The 13797-nt window shown below is 35.2% G+C and overlaps 1 protein-coding gene across 2 annotated transcripts in view; it reads right to left on the bottom strand.

Moving 5' to 3' along the window:
- Positions 1 to 13797, bottom strand: part of ROBO1 (roundabout guidance receptor 1) — a 196418-nt gene that overhangs the window by 20393 nt on the left and 162228 nt on the right. For both annotated transcript variants that reach the window (XM_036754542.1, XM_036754543.1), the window contains 2 exons: positions 9764 to 10164; positions 3724 to 3876 (listed from right to left, as the gene is read on the bottom strand). In XM_036754542.1, the coding sequence (XP_036610437.1) occupies positions 3724 to 3876; positions 9764 to 10164 (554 nt within the window). The remainder of the gene's footprint in view (positions 1 to 3723; positions 3877 to 9763; positions 10165 to 13797) is intronic.

The following is a 13797-nucleotide window of genomic DNA, read 5'->3' as shown; positions in this document are numbered from 1 at the left end:
AAATTCTTGAGCAGAAAGAAACAAAATGGAAACTACTCTTTGAGAAATATTACTCTGGCAGTTATATGTAAGAACAAATGGAATGGGGGAGAGACTGATGGTAGGAAGAAGCGATCAATACATGAAGTGATAAGGACTTACACTAGGATGGTGGTTGTAAAATGGAAAGGAAGAAACATTTTGGGAGAACTGCCAAAACAACGACGAAAGGGATGGTGAGGGAGAAGTAAAAATTATCTCTATCATAGCAAAGCAGCGGTACGTTGGGGATGATAATGCTATTGACGGTAAAGAGGAAGCTGGAAAATTTGAGGAAAAGACAATGAACTAACATTTCAAGATATTTCTTGTGAAACCACATTTTCTAACTAACTTCTCTACTGGTATTAAGAAAAAATGTTTTAGGACTGGGAATTTAAACAAATTAAAAAGCTTTTCTAGTTCACATATTAGCAAAGAGCACTGTCATAATTTGACATTTATGAGTTAAAAAACTAGTTTCAAAACTTGATACTTTGCTAGATTACTCTATATATATTATGTACACACATACACATATACACATATATTTAAAGTTGCAAGCATTCTCATAAATAGTCTTTCTATGTTTTTTTGTTAAAAATAAAATATTATTAAAGTAGGATTCAATGTAGTAAAAGCAGAATGCATGTGGAAAATTCTGCACCACTGACTCACTGTAGAGGTCTTGCGCTCTTACGTATCTTAATGCTTAAAATCTCAAGGCCTGCTAATTTGTGACAAATTGTCAAAACAACACTGCTTCAAAGAAGGTGGCAAATTTATACTTTATGAAAAGTGGGGCTGTAGAAATAATGCAGATTTGGTTTCTAAATCAAGTATGTAAATGGTTCAGAAAGTTTGAAAAGAGAGGGTAGGAAGGATTAAAACTCATTTCTAAAAATGTGCTTCTGCTTGGTTTAACTCTGTAAAACTTAGACTAATTAAATATTCATGCAATTTCTCCTAATCTACATATGAACCAAGACTATGAGTTATAAACACATGGAAACTATTTTATGTTCTGTCAGTCATGACAGGATAGTACTTTGCACATAGTAGGCTCTTACCACACATCAGTTCAAAGAATAAGTGAATGATGTAGAGGTCTTCCACATTAAGCAAAGAGTTGTGTTTGTTTATCGAGTATAAAACCCAATTAATATCATTCTGAACTAATTAAGTAATCAGGACAATCTCTTTACCCTTCTTTGTGTTTTCTTATTCTTTCCATTTCTTTATTTCAAATAAGTAACAATAATTTATTATTTTAATGTGGAAGGGGAACCCCCTCCCCCAACCCCAACAAACTTGGTATACATAGAGAACATTTAATAAATACTGTTGGCAGTCTATATTATCGATTTTGGTTCATCAACTTTACCTCCATAAAAAAGCAAAAATAGTAATTTATTACTTTTCCCAGTAATTCACACAACAACGTTTAGCTTACTTTACTATCTTTCAAAGTTTATATTCTTTCCTTTTTCTAATGGAATCATACAAATCTTCCCTCTCACTGAACTATTTCATGAAACCAATAGTTCATATTTAATAAAATAATATTGCCCAGAAACTGTAGAAAATAATTTTCTTTCAGCTTCACAAAATTGAGGCCATGGCAAGTTATCACTAGTAATTTTTTTAAATATTGGAAAATGCTTAAATCCATATGGCATTCAAGTTATTAATAAATATAAAGCAATCAGGAAACAGCCATATTAGAATGGTTCAATTGACTGAGCTTCTTTTCTTACCAGTCACTGAGGTTACAAAATAAAATAAACTTTTTATGATAGGAATAGTACAACAAAAATAAAGTCTTTAATATCAATATACTAAAAATATTTAGGTACCTGAAAAGTAAAATACATATATATTTGGAGATACTAATTAGTACATAACATAGGCTATTCTATTCTATTCTAATAATGTTCTGAGTATGTTTTCATGGAATGAGAAGAGTCTTCACTAGTACTTCAGATATAAGAATGTATCTTTTCCGTCAAATTCTGAATTAGTTTCTTAACATTCCTGAAATTAACAAATTATTTCTTGATTATATATCACTACACTGTCCAACAGTGATTATGCAGAGCTCAGCAAGAATTTACGTGTAATTAGAAAACATGCTGAAAGAAGTACATGCGAAATAAATGCTGATCACATCTACTGAATCGACTGCAATTTTTAACTATGATTCTATGCAGTCCAACTTGGCACATTACCACTTAAGCAGAAAAACAAAATACCAGTTGAGTGTCAAACTAAAGTATAAATAAAAAAAACAAACAACACATACAGCATTGGTCCAGACTTTCTCTTATGTTTTACCTCGGTGTTTATATCAGTGTTTGGTGTTTAGCCAGTTTTTCTGTTAAGAGCACTCTCTTCTAGATAATAAAAACTGATAAAATGTCTATGAAACCATGTAAAATGCCATTGCAGGAATCTCATAAATGTACAAATGCTGGTATACTTTAGAAATTTACACCTTATGTTTGTCCCTCTGTAGAAGCGAACATGCACAAAGACACAGTAATAAGTCTTTGAAATCAGATAATATTCTGACAGCTCAGTTTCACTGACAAAAGGGGCCTGGGCAGAAGCCAGGAGGCCCAGGTGCACTGTGTCATGCCAGTATTTAATGTAGTATAATATCAGATAGATGCTGGTGAGAGAAAATACTGGAAATAAAGTACAGATAATAGCACGGACAGCCGCTCATTGCAAAATTACTTGTGCTCATCACGCTGTGAGCTTTGTATTAAATTTTTCTGTCAAGTGGCAGGAATCACAGGGAGAAGTGGCTCAAAAAACCCTCCTGTAACCTTGGATAAGAATCTATAATATTAGGCTTTCACATGATAATGGCAAATGATGCACCTCTTTGAAAAACTGCTGACTGGTAATGAAAGTCCTAATCAGATTGCTGTTGCTGAGAACCAAGTTGGGGGGAAAGGGGGGCGATGGTGATGACTGCGACACCCTTCTTTCCCCCCATCCCTTTAGCAAATTTAGCAAACTTGACAAGATGGGTAAGTCTGGAAGAATTTATCTTACGTGAATTTCTAACAAAGCCCTTGGGGTTGTTTTGTAAAATGGGAAGGTGGTGGTTTAATAAATGCTGGGCCACCTGAGGCACTTTCATTAAAGGCTTTCTCTAGACAACATCACAATGTTTGCATTATCCTATGATACTCCCTGGAGAATACAAGCATTACCTTTTCAGCAGGAGTAGACATTGTGTGTGAAGGCATGAGGGAAAATGATTAGATTTTGCCTTTTGGTGCATAAAATGGCTGTAATAATACTGTAGTTAGAATTAAAATTCAAAAGAGTCCATTGTCTTCTGTTTGAATACCAAATTGTTCATGAAAAAGGTGGACACTTTGGAGAATTTAATGTTACATTAACTTAATGAAGTTTTAATCTTATGCTTATTTTTATGTGACAAGCTATTTTTTCTATAAATATGTACATTAATTTGGTTTCTTAAATAATAAGCTTATAAGAAAACTGTATGACCGTGCACTGGAGGTACTGGAGATCGACTACTGAAAACAATAATATTTTGTAGTATAAAACTTAAAACAGTAAATATTTAGTGTGATTTTACATGTGTTACAAAGTTTTGCTCCCCATACATCTACCGGGTAAAACAGAAAAATTTATCAAGGTTTTCATCTATTTCAATGTCCTTACCATCTGTGTAGACTTCTCTGCGCAGATGTCCTGGCTGGTGTTTTTGTTTCTTGGCTGGTCGGACCTTCTGTATTACAGCAGCACTCATGTTACTGTCTGTAGATACAGGGCTGGTGGGTCTAGGGCAGTGTGATGCGTGAAAATGCCTGCGGCCTGAAAAAAAAAAAACCAACATATCAGAGTCAAAATATATCATGGGTTTTCCTTCAAAAAAAAAAAAAAAAAGGAAAACCCAACATTCCACTTTGTTTCCAAAACTTTCAAAACACACTAACACAGTAATATAAAGCAATAAACTTCTGCCCCCCGGAGTTTAGTCAACTGCTGGGGGTAAAAACGCAATCATTAAAATAAGAACATGTATTAAATTTCAATACAGCTTCTTGCATCATTATATTTAAACAGTACTGAATCTCATGATTCTTATATAAAAGACACCACCACTCCAAATATTTTAGAAGCTAGCTCTGTTGAAATGTTTACTTAAAGATATGAATTTCATTTTTTATCAAAATACTTAATATTTCGTTAGAATATTTCTTGCTTTTTAGTACAGAAGGTAGGGGGCTAGGAAGATAGAAGAACATAATCCTAAAAGAAGCTAGGATAAAGAGGTTTAATGGTATAAATGTTAAAAAAAACAAAAATTGAATATAATTTATACTTACTTTTTCAGGTACGTATTGTTATAATGGTACAGTTTTTACTTAGACCACTTAAGATTGATCTAGTCTAGATTTCTGAATCTGCCAAAGGTTAGCTAATCACCCAAAATATTTTCTCATTGTGGCAGTTCCTGATCCTTAAGATAAAGAGGTGTTGCTTTTTGTAATTGAATTTTATTTTATTTTATTGGTTCTAGGAATCTTGGTCAACTAAGCTTATTCATTACCAAAGGAATAAGTCATGTCTCTCAGTCAAACAGTGGCATTATCTGACATCAGCCATATCAATGCTCTCTGTCACTGTGCCTCGCTGATCAATGAAGACAGAAGATTCCACAATAGACACAGTATATATAACCCAGGATTGCAATGGAGACATCACAACCACGTGCTTGATGTTCTTGCCCTCTACTGCCTTGTGTAACCAAAATGAAAAAGTCACAAACATAAATTTTTATTATTGCACAGCAAGAAAGTTTTACCAATGGACCTGGAATAGTATATCTTATGACATACACATTTCAGAATCTGTGTTGATTAAATAACTACAAGTAAAAATAAGGTAACTGAAGCATGTTAAATAGTAAACATTAAACAATAAAAGAATTGAGTGAAAAATAGCGAATTCATTCATTCACCCATTCATTCATTCATATAAGTTTCAATGTTAGGTCATAAAATGGAACCATTTCTTTAAAAAAAAGCCTAATAGTATGTTTCACTCACATTACTTGAAGAACACAAATAAAGACCCTCTAGATGATAATGAAGTAAAATATTAAATCAGATAAAAATGATGAAATCAATGATGAATAAACCAAAAAAATGCTTGAAAACATATTAAGGCTGAAACAAAATTTACTCTATCGTATTAAATCATCTGATGTACACCTTAGGACTCACCAGAGTCTTTTATGATTGAACTATCAACTTTATTTGGCTTGATTTAAAAAACCAAAACACAAATATTCTTAAAGTCATTTGTAAACAGTAGTTTAAGTTACTTGATTTCACTTACCTTGTTGTGAACTTATAAATAAACTAAAACAAAAGCTATCACTTAGAATATGTAGCTTTCAATGTTTTCATTATGAGGGATATTTAAAATCATATTCATTCGATCAACATGCAGAGATTTTTTTTCCCCCTTTTAAAGATCATTCATGCAACTGCCAACCAAAAATGTCTCTGGCTGAATAACTCAAATAATTCAAGTCCTGCTTTTATAATGCATACATTATAGGTATAGGCTAAGATCTGTTGGATATTATCCTGCTGCAACAGAATCATGAATAAGTAATATATAAAATGGATTATTCATGATGGGGATTTATGGCAACAGTAGCATGTATCACCATGAAGATTACTATAGATTCACAACTTGGATTTTAATCTCAGTAGCTATTTTTTTTATTGACACTAATTTCAGTACTTCTGAGGATTTGTAATTTTTGCAATGTATGAGTCCTACCTCTATCAGTGTTGGCTACAATCTCTCTGTGACTTGGAAAATATTATATCTGCTTTTCATACAGCCAATCTAACGATAAGTTTTGCTAAATTTAGCTAAACTGATAGGTTCTTGAAGAACAAACATACAGTCCTTTACTGTGCAGCATTTCATGCTGTAAGCTCTCAAGCTTGGTAGGACATCTCAAAGCTTATTTCTATTTGGCATAGGCTTAAAGAACACCTCCTTGCTACAAGGAGATTCCAGAGAGAGTAGGATTAGGTTTCTTCTAACAGTATCTATCTAATGTTATAAGCTTCTGAAAAACAAGACTTAAAAAAGTGTTTCACTCATCTTGGCCATTCTCTTTTGCCCTCTTAACCTCATAAGCTGAGAAGAGAATATTTAATAAAATTCCTACAAGTGTAGGCATCTTCTTCAGTCACCTTATCTTGGACCTGGACACTGATTAATATCTGTGCTACTGCACATCCCAAAGTCCAGGAAATCCAGAATGCATAGCAGACTTTGTGGCCGATATTGTATATGCTCCTGTCTGATTTTATCTTGATGTGGTGAACATGCCAGTCTCTTCCTTAGGTTAGACCCAAACACCTGAGAATGATCATTTGGACGAGACCATTTGCATAAAGGGGGATTGGGAAAAGACATGGTAACGAATGACATACAGTCCAAGTATTTTACTGGTATCAACAAAATGCTCAAAGAACTAGAGGGAAGATACCGGATTGTCTCGTTTGTGGAGGATCTACAGAAAGGTACAGATAAGAGTTGCGCAGGATGAGAAGCATTACAGTTTGCAATAATGGAAAAAGAATCTACATGGATGAGATCGCAGACCCATTCAAGTATTGAAGTAAGTACGAAGGCCTAAGGAGAAATGAAATGATGGGTATAATTCAAAATATGTTGTTGCCACAGGAAAGAAAAAGCTACCTGAGCGAACCAAAAGTTCCCACAGCGAACAAAAATGAGTGGGGAAAAAAGTCAGTATCAAGAATGTCCTGATTTCTAGATCACTAGAGATAATCTCTTGTTCAAATACTTACATTTGGAAAATGGAAATATCACAATATCTTAGGATTTTTAAAAACCATTTTTAGTATAAAGGCCTTTCAGGGCAAAATCATTTGGGAGTAATATTGACTTATTTTGAGATGGCTCTCAGATCTCTTGGTCCCTTCCTTCCTTTTTTTAATTAAAAAAATTTTAATTCCGTACTTAAATGTCAAAAAATTTCCATATGTACAACAGAACACAGAAAGAGCATTCCCTACGAAACTCTGACTCTCCATTCTACTCGCACATTACTTTGTCTATATTTTCCCCTGAACTTGTTCTCTTGTTCTCTTTTGCACCCTCTTTTAAGTATTTCAATTCCTCTCTTATTTTTGGCATTGCTACCACTTTATCTACTCCAGATTTTCTCTATGTATGTTCAACCTCACTTTGTCCTTTTCAGAAGAAACTGGAGTTTCTGATTCCTGCATCCCACACCCCTTCCTCCATATTTGAATGTTCTTCTCAGAGAAACTGATTATGAAGAACAGCAAATCCCACCCCTTGCTTGTTTCTACATTACTGTATTCCTGTTGCCCTTTCTTCTCTTTCCTCTCCTCAAATACTCAGCACAGAATCAATCCTTCCCCTACTTTCATATATTTGTTCTGAATATACACTGGAAGACCAAGCCCTTTTAACCTTAATTATGTCAGCGATTCAAAATTTAAAAAATGGTAACTATTTGTGCCATCTATTTTTCTGAATGTGCACATAAGCACAAATCCCTTTGGTACAGAACCAACTAGTGTTCCTGTTTCCTCGTGGTGAATACGCGGCCAGTTGGTGTGATTCAGAACCCTTGGATGAGAGGGCCTTGGCTACAAATAAGTTAGTTTTTAAGATACTACACTTTATTCTTTTCATACTTTTAAGCACATTTTCTCTGGGTTCATGAAAAACTGGATTCAAATTCATGTATAAAAGACTTAATATCTCAAAAGTCTGTATTAATCATCTCATAGGATTTAAAGGATTAAACGAGATAATGTTTCTCAAATGTGCCTTCTTCTCTCCCCTGACTCTGCCACCACCCTGTCTGGGCCCTCATCACCTCATGTTTAAACTACTGCAATAGTGGTCACTTTCTCTGCTTTAAGTCTTTGCCCTCCCCAGACTATATTCCATTCAACTATCAGTTTGATTTTCCTAAAGTGCAGTTCTGACCACGTCACTCCCCTATTCAATCACCTTGGGTGGCTCCCTATTGCCTCTGGAATCAAATATAAAATCCTCTGGCATCTGAAGCCCCACACAATCTAACTCCTTCGTGCCTTTTCAGTCCTCTTAGACCTTATTCTCTTTTATATGTTCTGTATTCCAGTGACACTGGCCTCCTCAAACAAGATACTCCCTTCTCCAGATTTTAGGCATTTTCACTGGAATTCTCTGCCTCCTTAACTCTTGGCTTCCTTCAAGTCCCATCCTAAAATCCTACTTTCTCCTTTCTTGATTTGCAAACCCCCTCTTTATTTGTTGATTGCCTAGACTTAAGAAAGAAATGAAGAAAATATTAATGATGCAGATGATGCTTAAAAGCATGTGATGTGTACATTTCCCCCGCAGAGGGCTGGTTTGTTAAACATTTATCAGCACACCCCAATACATATTTGACTTAGGCAAGATATGCATTTAATTTCATTGATGTACCCCCACTCCAAAGAGACTGTATGACGTAATGAATAGAATGGTATGATTAGTTAGGAAGAGGCCTGCATTTGAAGTCTGCCTTAGCTATGTGACGGTGAGCAACACCGCAGGATTCCTCTACCAAATCTAATTCCTTTTACTACTATTTTGTGAGGTTGTAGCCTGTATTAGTATAAGTATTTCCCCCATCAGAGGCTGCTGAGCTGATGAAACAACTGACCTTGAACTACAACCCTAATACTTAGCAGAATGCCTTCCATATAAGTAGGTGCTACTGTGCAAAGACAAAAGTGGAAGAGTCTCTATCTCGCATTTACATTTTAATGGAGAAGATAAGATGCACATATAAAGATATATGCAAAAGCATACAAAGCAGCTACAAGGTAATCCTGCAGGGGGTAGGCACTAGCAACTGGTGGTAGAGAACAGAAAAGGTTTCATTGCCCAAATGTGCCCCCTGCGCTCCAGAGTCCACCTCCCCCTTGAACTGGAGGCCTCAAGGTTCTGATTATGTTTTCACTTTATCTTGCCCTGACCCAAAGCCCCGACTCCCATCCCTTTCCTACTATGTGTTGTCTTCCCTTATTAGACTGTAAACTTTTGATGGCAGATTTGCTTGCTTGTACTTGAATCTCCTGTTCTTAGCATAATGCTTACTAAATGCTTTTTTTCATTCATTCGCTCATTTATACTTGAAGGAAACAAGGGGTTCTAGGAAGTGGAAGAGAGAAAGGAGGGCATTCCATGCATGGGACAGAGCCAATGTCAAGACACAAAGATGGGAGATGACATGTACAAGAAACAGTGAGAAGGCCAGTAGGGTTGGGCTGGAGGATGCATGTAGGAGAGCAACCTGTGATAAGGCTGGAAAGGAAGGACAGGGTCAGGTGGTGAAGAGCCTTAAATGCCAAATAGAGGAGTTTGTATTTTATCATAAAGCTCTGAAGTTTATTAAATAGAGGAGTTGGCATGACCTGGCCAGATGTGCACTTTAGCGGAAAATAGGCTGAGTGGAGGCTGGATTAGAGGAAAGATTAATGAACTGAATTTGATATTTTATGTAATTAGTGGTTGTAGTTTCAATTTTGGAAATACAAAATACTGATATGTGACACAAGATGTACCTGAAGATAATCAGTAATTCAATATTATATACTTAAAAATTTTAAATAATTTTTGTAAATATGCAACTCACCCGCAGCATCCTGCATTTGACGTCTTGCTACCTTAAGACCGGCATATTCAGCTGCCGCTGCAACAGCCTGTGCAAAATCTGCATCAGTAAAAAATGAGCCATCAGAAGAACTAACACTGGAACGTCCACTTGAAATGTTATCTTCTTCTGAGGCCGAACCCCAGCCGTTTATCATGGAGCCAGTTACAGAGCTTTCCAAATCCCCGACACTGGAAGCAGGGGTCTGTTCAAGCCCACGTAAAAGAAGCCTTCTGGTTTGCATTTTGGCCACTTCCATGTCAGCTTCATCTTCTTCGGGTACATCAGTATCCATATCTGAGACAAGGGGTCCAGAAATGTAACCGTAGGTATGTGGTGGAGAAATTGGCCTTGGTGGTGGAGGAGGACTCACAGGCTGACGTCTGTGTGAAGAAAAAAATAAATATGCATGCTTCAAGTTATTCAAATGACACAAAAATATCTCAAGACCAACTTGATGTTTTTAATTCAGCTCCTTTGTTCACAAAAAAAAAAGAACCTTTGTAACAATGTGTGACAAAGCAGTGTTACGGCACTTTGTTGATAGCAGAATTGCTTGTGAAAAGTCTAATGGCAAAACCTAAATTCACATTTAAGTCTAATAATAAAGCGTTCAGCTATGCCTATGTTTCATTATTTGGACTATGACTGGTTAAAAAGGAAAAGGCCATTATATGTGGAAGGTTAAAATCTACTTTTGTAGGCAAATGCCAATTGATGAGACCAAAAGATTCTGAATTATTAAGAAAGCTAGATATTGCCAAAGACAACAGGCATCTGTACCATAACAGAATGTTCCATAAAACGATTTTTCTCACTCCTTTTGTGTTCTTGTTGCCAACTCCACAAATCTAGGGAAATGGAATCAGTTGTTTTGAGAAGAAATGTAATAATATTATTAATAGATGGCAATATTTCGTGACTTCAAAAAATCGCTTTTACCATTATGGCAGACATTCTCATAGATTTTATTCTATAACAAAAATATCAGTCATTTAACTAGTAATTATGGTAGCCAGAAATTCTTAACCCCATGTCTTCTTTCCCTCAAGAATACGCTTCATCTTATTTTTTAGAGATTGCTGATTTTCACTGAAAACTGATTGGGTAAGCTTTTTATCTTAAAGATTATTTACTGTAGGAGTGGCAGAAAGTTACAACTTGGTAAGTGACAATTGACTTAAAACACATATATCTAGTATCAGTATGACTAGATTTTTTTATTTTTTATTTGGAAAATCTACTGTTTATCTACAAAGTAGAAAGTATGAGACATGTTGGGAAATTAAAAACATAACATACTGCTAAGGTTATTAATACAAGGATTTCAGATAAAAGTTGTGATTTTTATTAATGCCTTAGAATTTAAAAAATTTTTCTGTGTGACATTTGGAAAACTATAAATAACCTGAAAGAGCTGGAGTTATTTCAAAAGAAGAAAAATGCACACTTAGTTTCACTAATGACTATGGCTGCTCACATTGAATGAAAATTGGTTTTATTTAGAATGAAAATCAAATAGAGTTAGGCACACATAAAACAAAATAAGTTAATATGTTATTAAAAAGAAAAAAAACCTTTTCGTCATCACTAAGAAATTTTAGAAAAGGCAGGATCACCAATAAACAAAGTAAGAATTATTAAGCAAATGTAGCACTTTGTAAAGCAAAAGTATCTCCATGTTAGAGTAAGAACTCATAGTAAGTTAGATCTTAGAGTACGATGTTAGAGAGTAAGAGGAATTTAATCATTTTCAAGCCAAGTCAATACTGAGAATATAGAGGATGTTTATGTCAATCAGCTAGATATAAAGCAAAGTCAAACTAGGCATAATAAACATCTATGTGTAATTTACTAAATTGGAAAATAAAAAAATCATTTCAAGATCAGTTGCATTTAAATAGTTCTACCACTCAATATAACAAGCATTTGAACTTTTTTTCATTAGGGAATTCAAGGACTACTAAAATAATGTAGAGACTACATGTCACAGAATTAAAGTCATAAAATCACAGACGGCTAGATATGGGAAGGGACTTCAGAGATCATCTGATGGCCCAGCAAACTACGTCCAATGCCTGCCCTTCTGTTTTTGTATGGCCGGCAGAGTTAAGAACAGTTTTTACATTTTTAAATAAAATTGTATTATATTTTACAAAGTAAGAATCATCCTTAGCTCCAGGCTCACACAAAAAGGGAGGGCAGGAAGCCACGCTTTGCCAATCACTAATCCAGTCCACCCTCTCTTGCAGGGGAAGAAAAAAACGGATGTTTCAGTGAAGTTGCCAAAAGTCTCCTGATTTCAAGTTCAAGGTTCTTTCCATCTCAGAGGAATTACTTTGTGAGAATTGTAAACCACTACAATTTGAACTAATATTAAGTATTATCGGTATTTTTGTCTGAAGTTTCAATATACAGTCATTCGAAAAATTACTTAGCTTTAATGAAATTTTAAAATTTAAAGTTGTTTTAAATTCTAAAATTAAATTTTTTAAAATGAGAATGCCAATATTCACATCAGGACACAAAATTATGAAATTATGAGTCCCCACCTCATACTGGTTATTCAAAACACTATTCTGGTATAACTGATTAAAAAAAAATTCTACTAACTGTTGTTCTTAAATTAAAGCCAAAATTTACAAAATACAAATATTTCAAAGGATGCATCTTAGATAATATATAGTCCTATAGAATTCTCACCATACCTTTGCCAAGTATATTTGATGGGGTGCTTGTGCTTGGACCCTAATTCTAACATCACATTTCCGCTTAGCCTCTGCCCGGGTGCCTGTGCCTGTGGCAGAATTCCAATTTCAGAACACATCTAGTTCTCAAACATTCTTTCCCAGGCAGCCTCTCTAGCTAAAGGGCAGTGTGCCCCAAAATTATCTCTGCTTCTTCCTTAGTAAGCAGCTATACCCAATTATAGTTTGATTCCCAGGTGTTGATAACTGACCATGTACTGAGTCTAACATACATCCTAGACATAGTTCAAATGTATACTCCCTTACATAATCTTGACTAACAAGGCATTTGATGGAACCTAGCCAGTATCTCCAGCTAGGCCTGAACTCCTGGTGACTTAGTGACGTTTCACAGGCAAAACCACACCTTCTCCTGTCCCCCACCCCGTGGGCTATTTCCCAGTGAACTCTGGGTAAGACACCTGCGCAGTAGATACAAAAAGTGCAAGTTCCTTTAAGAACTGACCAACCCTTAATCACGCCCTGACCACTCCCTAATCCCACCCCAACACACCTAATTGACAACTTTCACCCCTAAATCTTGTACTTAAACTTTCCCTGTAGCCCTGTATGGTTGCAGGTTCCCTAAGAATTGTTGCCCACTTTATTTACTTAAAACATAACAAATCTTTGCCTCCTTGACTTAAAGAATGCTTGGGTCTGAGAATTCATTCCAGGCAGCCTTGCCTCGGGAATTTTGGTTTGGGATTTCCACATCCCTGGGTTCATTTCTCCCTCTATATATTATTGTTACAGTCTAGTGTTTGACTATTTATTTTTTCAAAAAGCATTTTAAACTTTTATAATAAATATTTTTAAAGTATACAGGTTGATATTTCAACTTCTTAGGGCAAATGAATCTGTAATATTTGTACAGGAGTATATTATATAGAACTCAAATCAGCAAATATTTTTGTGAGAATTTCATTGTGATATTTCCATTTCATAATTATAAAAGGTAGCCTCTTCAAGATGAGATTTAATAAAATAACACTTTTTAAATTATAAAATAAGGTTTAAAACAAGTAAACTCTATTTGATATGGTTTTAAGGATGGTGAAAGGAGTGCTCAGAGAAACAGAGGAAAACAATGATCGCCATCCAGTAAGAGTAAGGATACAGAAACTAATGCAACGTGTCAGGAACAACATAAAGTACACACATAAAGTCATGACCAACAACAGAAGCACTGGCATGGTGCAGGAAGAGCTTTCATGCTCTATTAAGGACCAACACAACAGCTAAGCATAGTACAAAAGGGTATTATTT

The sequence above is a fragment of the Trichosurus vulpecula genome, chromosome 4 (genome assembly GCF_011100635.1).
Source record: "Trichosurus vulpecula isolate mTriVul1 chromosome 4, mTriVul1.pri, whole genome shotgun sequence".
NCBI lineage: Eukaryota > Metazoa > Chordata > Mammalia > Diprotodontia > Phalangeridae > Trichosurus > Trichosurus vulpecula.
Note: the sequence above shows the minus strand (reverse complement) of the source record. Positions and strands in the feature narration are given on the sequence as shown.